The 10,536-nt window shown below is 37.7% G+C and overlaps 1 protein-coding gene across 1 annotated transcript in view; it reads left to right on the top strand.

Moving 5' to 3' along the window:
• Positions 1-9,872, top strand: part of LOC148949745 (actin-interacting protein 1-like) — a 47,042-nt gene extending 37,170 nt beyond the window's left edge. Inside the window, exon 5 of the mRNA XM_089092775.1 lies at positions 9,696-9,872. Within this exon, the coding sequence (XP_088948901.1) occupies positions 9,696-9,872 (177 nt within the window). The remainder of the gene's footprint in view (positions 1-9,695) is intronic.
• The last annotated feature ends 664 nt before the right edge of the window (positions 9,873-10,536 follow it).

Genomic DNA, 10,536 nt, shown 5'->3' with positions numbered 1-10,536 from the left:
TGAAAGGCTAAGAAATCCAGCTCAGAAAAGTCAAAAATAGCAACCCACCCATCCCAAATCATTGGTTTCAGACAACACACATCAAAAAAAGACTAAGAAATCTAGCTTAGAAAAGCCCGAAATAGTAATTTACATATCCCAAATCATAAGTTTCAGACAACATTCACCTACGATATACTAGGAAAGCCTAGCTCATAAAAGTCTGAAATAGCAAATTACACACCTCAAATCATAAGTTTCAGACAACGCACACCTACGAAATACTAGGAAACCTTAGCTCAGAAAAGCCTGAAATAGCAAACTACTCATCCCAAATTATAGGTTTCAGACAACAAACACCGATGAGGGACTATGAATCCTAGCTCTGAAAAGTCCAGGAAGAAAAATCAAAATCCCAAATCTTAGGTTTCAGACAACAAACAACAAGGAAATACAAAGAACCTTATATATCAAAGCGTAGGCTTAAGTCAAAACAAAAAAGGAACGTACTAAGAGATCTAATTTAGAAAAGCCCGAAATAGTAATTTACATACCCCAAATCATAAGTTTCAGACAACATTCACCTACGAAACACTATAAAACCTTAGCTCAGAAAGGACTGAAATAGCAAATTAAACACCTCAAGTCATAAGTTTCAGACAACATACACCTATGAAATACTAAGAAACCTTAGCTCAGAGAAGCCTGAAATAGCAAACTACTCATCCCAAACTATAGGTTTCAGACAACAAACACCTATGAGGGACTAAGAATCCTATCTCTGAAAAGTCCAAAAAACAAAACTAAAAATCCCAAATGATAGGTTTCGGACAACACACACCAACGAAAGACTAAGAATTCTAGCTTAGAAAATCCCAAAATAGTAATTTACATATCCAAAATCATAAGTTTCATTCAACACACACCTTTGAAAGGATAAGAAATCAATCTCTGAAAAGTCAAAAAGAACACAACTCACCCCAAACTACAGGTTTCATACAACTTACACCCATGAAAGGCTATGAAATCTAGCTCTGAAAAGTTAAAAATAGTAATTTATATATCTCAAGTCATAAGCTTCTAACAGCACACAGCTATGAAAGACTAGGAAACCTAGCTCAGAAAAGTCAAAAATAGCAAACTACTCATCCCAAACTATAGGTTTCAGACAACAAACACCTATGAGGGACTAAAAAATCTAGCAATAATCCTAGCGCGGGGAGGGGGAAGGGTTTTAAGAGCTTCCACTAAGAGCATAAATTCTAGTATACTTGACTTATTGTATCGGAATACTATCACCTTAATTCTCTGTATTTAGAGGTAATATCCATTGTCACAGCTAGGCAATAATCCTAGCGCGGGAGAGGGGGAAGGGTTTTACGAGGTTCCACTAGGAGCATAAATTCTATTATAGTTGACTTATTGTATCGGAATACTATCACCCTAATTCTCTGTATTTAGAGGTACAGCCAGGCAATAATCTTAGCGCGGGGAGGGGTAAGGGCTTTACGAGCTTCCACTAGGAGCATAAATTCTATTATGCTTGAATTATTGTATTGGAATACTATCACCTTCTCCCCCTCCCCTGCCCTCGGAAATGTGGTAACGAAGGGTCTCTGAGCCTTCCCCTTAATGCAGATTTTTTCCCTCCAAAATTGACCCCTCCCTGCCCTCAGACATGGGGGAAAAAAGGGAACGTTAGATCCTATTTTAAATTGACAATACTTATCAAACATCACTAGTGTATTATACATATCACATAACTCATTACCCCTTTTTAAATGTTAATCAAATAATTCTGATTATAGTGTCCAATTTTTTGTCTGCTTTTCAAAATGTTCGTATTTGTTTAGAATGAAGTGTTTTTTATAGCAGATACCCCCGTGCCACTGAACCCCCCATGTAACTGAACCCCTGTATAACCAAAACCCCGTACAACTGAACCTCCGTGCTACTCGACCCCATTTAACTACTCCCTGTGTAACTGATTCCTCATGTAACTGAACCCTCGGGCAAGTCAACCCTCGTGCAACTCATCTCCCTAAAAACACTTTTCAGCCATTTCTAATTAATTTTTTTATTTCTAAACTATTTAAAATTGACAACACTGTGCAAATCATCACTTGTGTATTATACAGTACACATTCATCCCATCTCCTCCAAAACACTTTTCAGTCATTTCTTGTTAAAATTATCCAACCACTAATTACCCCTTTTTTCTCGACCTTCAAATGTTCCTTTAGTACCTACGCAATTAGATCACCCAGTTAACACTAAGATGTAAATTGAGTAAGCCTCTCGCAATAACGAACCAAACCAGATTATACCCACTTAACCAGATCAAAAAATCGCGGTCACACTAGGTTGATTAGTAATTGGATTCAGATATGGTATGAATGGACTTTCATTCCTTGATTCACGGGTTTCTGCAAAGTGCTATGGGCTTCATTGAAAAACTACCAGTTAAAAAATTAAAAAAAAAATAAACATGTATCTATGAGTTTGACCTCCAAAAAATGAATGTCATAATAGAAAACCCGTCTGCCAACCCATGTAGAGTTCATTGTAATAGGCAAATGGCCCTGGTAAGGCATATTACGCAATCACGTTCCGGACTGTGCATTGCCTTACTACTCTTATAGTAGCACTTTCGGATTTTTTCACAGTCTCTCACTGTCAGCATATGGGATGCACCGGCAAGATAGATTACATGTGGCTGGCAAACTGAACGATAAATTGAGGCTAGGGATTTCCTGGAGTAGCGTCCGCGATTCGGCAGAGCACGTTTATTGGCGGTGGTTGTTTGCTTGACGATGGATTGCCTGGTTTTACCGATCGTTTCTGCAATCATGATACCCAGATATCGTACCTCAGACACTGCAGGGACTGCATGTTTGCCAAGGGTCACAGGTTCACTTTTATGTGCGTTGAAGGTTAAAAACTCGCACTTCTCTAAATTGATAGAGAGCCCAATAGAAAGAAAGTCACTGTGGAGTCGACTCAGGTTATCTTGTAAGTCAGCTTTCGATCTATTGAGCAGAAGGACGTCGTCAGCCTATGCAAGGTAAGACAGGTCGGTACCCTGAAGTAGAAGGGAGGGCGAGATGTGGTCCAGAATCTTGGAAATCGCATGTTTGAAAATGAGAGGGCTAAGAACGCTCCCTTGCCTCACGCCTCTTTTGATTTTGGCGGGATCTGATGTTCTATTTTTTCACTTGGCAGAAACTATTGAATTTTCGTACCAGAATTTCAATGTTTTCACTATGCTCGCACTTACACCACTCAGCAGTAGAGCAAGTGCTTGAGATTATATATATATATATATATATATATATATATATATATATATATATATATATATATATATATATATATATATATATGTATATATATGTATATATATATACATATAAGAATTCTGCCAACTGGCAGCAAAGCCGCCAGTCTCCTGGTTCTATATATATATATATACACAGAAACACACACACATATATATATATATATATATATATATATATATATATATATATATATATATATATATATATATATATATATATATATATATATATATATATAAGTAGTATTGTATTAAAACGTCTTGCGGATGCCCTGTCCTACCATGCAACAAGAGTTTATTACAAGCAGTGCCCTGTCCCACCATTCAACAAGAACCCTATTACAAACGGTAACATGTTCCACCATACAACAAGACACATACAACAAGAGCCCTGTCGCACCATACAACAAGAGCCCATGTTGGACTTGCTAGTCCCTCATATCCTTGCTCTGCCGTTAACCACAGACATACTCTACGAGATTTATCATTTCCTTGGAAACAAGTTTTCTCGACGAAAGATATGGTATTACTTTAAGCACAGTCATAGGAAATCGTTTCAAGCGGACATTCTTATCTCAAGTTTTGCGATAAGAATTCTCGGCCAGGCGCAGAGCCCATGTCGTTCAATAATATAAGTGAAATTGAAGTAATATAATGTCTAATAAATGAAGTTCTGATATGAATTCTAATAAACAGTCGGATGATATATTTTTGCAGCCTAATGTTATAAACCTGATTATTTATTATTGATAATTGCTTTCAATATATCTGAGTTTCGTTTGGCAATTATGTTGTTCAATAGTTGAAGAGAGTTTGAAATGGCATCATGTCTTATAAACAAAGTTATGCTATGGATTCTAATAAACATTTGAATGAAATCTTATACACATTTTTAGCTTCTAAGCAGTTTTCCATTGATATAAAATTTGTGTTTGATGTAAAAATCGAAAATGAGACCAATGATTTCCTATGGTAATAGAATGACACAGTTACTCGACTGAGCCAACAATTTATTGAAAATATTATAATTTTAGAAATATATTATAAGGCAATCCAAGTAGTGTTTCCGGGACGTTGGCATACTGATGTTAAGTGTCACTATATCGTAACAAGTTATTTGCGCAATCGATTTCTCAATTTGATCAGTGATCTGTTTCCGGGCGCCATTTTTGGCCTCATTCCAAGAATATACATACCACGGCGATTTAAGATGCATGCTGAACAGACATATTCTTTTGATGGTTAATGAAATATGTTTCGATCTCCAAAAATTGTAATATTAGTCCAGGACTTTTAGCTAAAAAAAGGGTAGAAGCCGGACAAAATTTTTATTTAAACGAAAATGGTACCAAAATGATCATAAAAAAGTTCTGTACAGCATACTAAAAGTCCCCATAAATCCGAGTGGGGCGAGTTCCCGAAAAACAGGGGAAAAGGGGTGAATGCGGGAGAAAATGGGAAAAATGCAGAACATGTCCAGAAAATCGTTTAAAGTGAGTTTTCTTGGGTTTGCACATACACTGATTACGAAATTGACACCTGAAATTCAGTATAGAATAGGAGCACTACGGAAAACGGGGGAACAGGGGAAAGAGGGGAATAAATACAGGGTAGGGGTAGAAAGCGGTTTGAAAGATATCTTCTGGAATATTCCTATCTGGTGATTACGAAACTGAGAATTAAAATGATATAAAAAAATCGCTTAACATAAAACGGGGAAATAGAGGGCGGGAGGGAGGGGAAAAAGGGAAATATACAGGGTAGAGGTAGAAAGCATGTGGAAAAGTGTTTTCTGGGGTTTTTCTAATCTGCTGATTATATGATTGACATCTAAAACAAAGTTCGAGAACAAATACAGGATATCTTTAGAGGTTCGGCTACCCCATAGGTTCAGAAAAGGCAAAAAAAAACTCGAGAAAGAAATACGGAAAGATACTGAAATTACATTATTCCGTATTCCTCACCGTTATCAACAAGCGCAAGGGTTCGTCAACATAATCCTGTTCTAATTCGACATTCAGTAAGAGAAGCAAGGTAGACTAGTCACCGCAGAGTTCCAGTGCCGACGACAAGACCTATCATGACGGAGTGACATCTAGCGGATCCAACAGTTCCCAGTCTGCGTGGATGTTTACTCATGTGACATGGTAGCAGGATAAATCAATGTACGACGAGATTTTTTTGTTAGGTCAAGCATAATTTTGCGTATCAGCAACTCTTCTTTCAGTACTAAGCCAAGTTTAATTCATTATTTTCCCTGGGTGCCCGAATTCAAGGCAACGCAGAGGATGCTAAAGATGTAGATGAGCTGATCCTCCAGCACAAGGATGGCTAATCCGTCAAAATTTTTTCATTCAGGAAGAAAGACTAACTCTTTACACTGGCATCCGATGGTAACATTAGGATAGATGGCGAGATTTTGCATATAGATCCTGCACTGCTTTTTCAACGTCTTTCGGCTGCTGCCCATACATCTGAAATTGTCATGGCAGAAACTTTACGTTACGAACTGTGCAGTTATCCGCCCGCTTCGTTTGAGAATCCTGGCATAATACGTCAGCCAGACAAAGCTGCACTAACGAAATCAATATGGAAAGAAGCGAAAACGGACTCCTGTAAGTGTCAGATCCTGTCACTGTAGTTGACGGAGGTTGGCTGTTTCTGCAAGTACCTTGGAAGATTGGTGATACTTATGATTCAATCTGGGACAGCTATGTTAGTTTCGTTACTCGACGCTGTACCTCCCCTACTCTTGTCTTCGATGGATACAGCGCTGGTCCAACAACGAAAGATGCTACGCACAACCGACGGTGTAAGGAAAACCAGCACCAAGTGATCGATTTCAGTTTAGGAATGAAGCTCCAGAAAAAGAAGGAAGAGTTTTTGAGCAACTCTCAGAACAAACAGCAAATTATAAGCTACATCGGGGAAAAACTCAGAGCCAAAGGATTTGAAGTCGTCCATACGAAGGATGATGCTAACTATCTAATCGTGAAGACTGCCGTAACGAAAGCAGAAAACTCTGAAACAATAGTTCTTGGCAACGACACTGACCTTCTTATTCTACTCTTGTATCACCTCCCGCCTAATGCAAAAACACTTTACTTCAAAACGTCAACGAACGCAAAAGAAGCTATAACACGGTTCTGGTGCCTCAACGAAGTACAGAAAAAAAATGGGAGAAGTATCAAGGCTGCTTCTGGTAGGGCACGCACTCTCGGGATGTGACACGACCTCACGAGCTTTTGGACATGGAAAGCAGGCTGTGCTACCTCTTTTGAAGAAGAGCGAAGTGTTCAGAAAAAAATGCAAAGTGTTTTTGGATGAATCATTGTCCAAAGATGAAATTGTGAAAGCGGGTAAATATCTTCTCCTCAACTTGTATAAAGCACAACCAAACGAAAATATCACTAAGCTGCGACATCGAATTTTCATGGTAAAAGTTTCTTCGTCTAATACTACGGCGTTTGTTAAGCCTGAAAGGCTTCCGCAAACCGAAGCCGCAGCTTCATTCCACTCCCAGAGAGTGCGCCTCCAGGTATCCCGTTGGAAAGAGGAACCAGCTGAGCTCGACCCCACTGACTGGGGTTGGGGCCTCAGAGACCATAAATATTCACCTGTGATGACCGATTTGTTGCCCGCACCTAAGACTCTTTTGAGTGTCGTGATATGCAACTGCAAGACAGGCTGCGAGAACTCGCGATGCAGATGCAAGAAAAATGGATTAGCGTTTATATTCGCGTGCGGAGAATGTCAGGGTATCAACTGTTTGAACAGGGACAACGAGATTGTCGAAGACGAGGAGCTCGAAAAGTGATATCAATGCTGTGTTTTTCAAGTCAACTATACTGTCTTAAAAAGTGCAGATTTTTACCTATAGTTACTGAAGTTTTTTTAGTTTTTTATTCAACGATATTGCTTTCGAAAGTCCAAATTTTACCTATAATAGCTGAAGTTTTATACTATGATCACTGCCAAGCAGTTGTTTTCTTTATGTCTAGAGATTCAAACAGTTGTTAGAAATGTTTGTGATTCAAGAAAATAAAAATTTGATACTTAAGCGAGATATTTTTTCCATGTGCCTACTAATTACCCATTAGCAGCTGTTTCAGGAGTCAGGCCTCCCTTCCCCTTTTCCGTTATTTCCTCCAGTTTTGTTAGTTTTTCATGGTTCTCGTTTTCTTCCTTTCATTTTAGGTGTCAGTTTTGTGATCAGCAGAAAGGAAAACCAAGAAAACACATTTCAAACTGATTTTTACCCCCGATTTCAATTGTCCCTTTTCTTCCCCTCTTTCCCCCTTTTCCCCCGTTATGGTGGGACTTATGTTCTTTATTTCATTTTAGATGTCAGTTTCCGGATCAGCAGATAGAAAGACCCCAGAAAACATATTTCAAAGTGCTTTCTACCCCTACCCTGTATTTTAAAATTTGTTCCCCTCTTCCCCCTGATTCCCCCGTTTTCCGTAGTACTCTAATTCTATACTGAATCTTAGACGTTCGTTTTGTGATCGGCGTATAGGAAAGCCCCAGAAAAATCACTTTGAACTATTTTCTGAGCAGGTTCGGCAGTTTTCCAAATTTCCCCCACATTTCCCCCTTTTCCCCTGTTTTTCGGGTACTTAACCCACTCGGATTTATGAGGACGTTTAGTATGTTGTAACGAATTTTTTCTGATCGTTTTGGTACTATTTTCGTTTATATTGCTAATTTTGTTCGGGTCAAACCCTAAAAGTCCTGGACTATATGTCCAATCACATCCATAGAGTTTGTTTTGAATAAATGTGTTTGTATATCATATATCATATTATGTTTTTAAAAACACTCCTCCCGACTACCCATTCTTGAACTTTTGAATTCAATCCGTGGAATATTTTTGAAATTGGACCTACAGGGGACGGTAGAGAGCAATACGAAACCTAAAAATCGCAAAAAAACTGCCGTCGGGTAGTTTGCGAGCTTAGCCCTTGAGGCGAATCTTAACCTTTTTTATTCTGAACATTTTTTTAGAATGAAAAAAAGAGATTTTTTTAAAACTTTTCTTTATGCCTTGAAATGACATGCAAACCGATGAACATAGTTTTTGGATTTTTTTCTTATGCGGCCAGTCCACTGGTGCTCTATGGTTGGTCATCTACAATAATTGGTTTATTCTATGTTTTCGATCGTTATTGATTGTGCACTGGAAGGGTAAACACATAAGTCGTATTTTAAAAAGTAAAGATGAATTATTTCGAGAAAGTATGTCTATATGAAAGAGTTGTCGTAGAATTAAATGCTGACCGGGACAAATATTTGATAGGCGAATCAAGCACTAATGCTGAAATCATTGGACATATACGCGAGCGTTGTTGTGGCAGTGATATATTGAATTCCTCTGGAGTATCAAAAAAATTCATGGCCACTGTGTTAGTTAGGCACTAGTCAAATTTCCACAGATGATACTTCTCAAGGATAATGAAAGCCTAAACTAATAGTTGATGACGATGGCTAACTTGGCTCATTGTGCGGGTAACACATTACCTCTTGATAAATCATATCAACATCTTTGTGGTATTAATAAAAATAATAATATAATGCGAAAACGTAGGCCAGAGCCTCTTACAATATTACCATTCAACGGAACGTAAAAGCAAGACGAAAGTACTCCAGCATCAATGTCATAAATCATATCATGTATTTGTGGCAGAACTGTATCCTATGTAAAAAAATGTGGTAATATACAGTTTGATCCAGCGTCAGTGTAATTTAAAGGGTATGAGCAGATAATATCGTCAAGGAAATTAAAGACAATTCAAGGAAAAGCAAAAGCATTACTGAACGTTAATAGTGTCACTGGTAGTTTACCATCAGATACCATCATTGAACAGAATAATAGCAATGATGAAAAAGTGAAGATGAAATGTTTCAAGAAATTATGCGCACATAATAGAGTTATCGTAGCATTGAATGCCGATACCATTGGAAATGTATGTGTGCATTGTCATAACAGTGAGAGACTGAATTTCTTTAAACTACTGAAAGATTCATCATTACCGATGGTGAATACATTAAAAAAAAATTCCCAGAGATGATATTGTTTAAAGATATAGCATAAATAAGAGTAATAGTTGACAACGAGGGTCAACTTTTTGCTCGTAGCGAGGGTAACACGTAACCTCTCGATAAATCATATCGCCATCTTTTGGGTATTAGTATTCAACGGAAGGTAAAGAGAAGACAGGCATACTGCTGCACCAATGTCATAAAACACATCATGTCTCAATGTCAGAATTGTTACCTGTGTAAAAATAATGTGGTAATAGACAATGAAATCACCGGCGAAATAAAAAGGGCATTGTCAGATAATATCACATTGGAAATTAATGCCATTTCTAAGGAAAGCAAAGCATCGGTGAATGTTGCTAGTACCGTCGACAGTCCACCATCAGATACAGTCAATGAACAAAATAGTACCAATGATGAAATGTGTGATGTAACTGTAGCTGAAACAATGTTAAAAGTCGTATATGACACCGAAATTGCACAAGTGCCCAGTCACGAAAAAACATTATGAACAATTTTTTGGAACGAATTCAAACATTTAAATTCTTTATATGATGATATTAATATCATGTAACATTGTATATACCACTATTTTAAGTAAAATATCTTATGCATTACGTTGTTATGTCCACATTAATTTTAGATTACGCTAGCAATGCAATCAATGTATTGTTTCTGGGACACAGGCCAACTGGTGTTAAGTGTCATTACATCATAACAAGTTATTTGCGCAATCGATTTCTCATATGGATATATAGTAAATACAGCCAGTGATTTGTTTCCAGACCTTTTTTTTACATTATTCCGAGAATATTAGTAGAAAGGCCTCAGAAGTTCCGAACGGGGCACCAAATATGGGCATAGAGTCCCTAGGGAGAACACGTGGTTAATGGGGTCAATGACTTCTTTTTCCAAGGTCGATGGTCAATTTATTTGATGTTTTTCATGGATGTCAACAGCATTTCATGTCTGTTTTATGGTTTTTGTCAGTGAGAATGAAAAAACAGGAACTTTATCACTTTAATGGATGTCAACATCAATTTATGTCAGTGAGAATGGAAAAACAGGAATTTTCTCACTTTGATGGATGTTTCAAGGTCGATTTATTTGCTGTTGTTTGTCCAGGTGTAATGACATTGGGTGATTTACATAATCGGTGGAGGAATTATTGGTTC

This window comes from Artemia sp. Qi Xiang Cuo, chromosome 8, assembly GCF_049724085.1.
Source record: "Artemia sp. Qi Xiang Cuo chromosome 8, ASM4972408v1, whole genome shotgun sequence".
Lineage (NCBI taxonomy): Eukaryota > Metazoa > Arthropoda > Branchiopoda > Anostraca > Artemiidae > Artemia > Artemia sp. Qi Xiang Cuo.
Note: the sequence above shows the minus strand (reverse complement) of the source record. Positions and strands in the feature narration are given on the sequence as shown.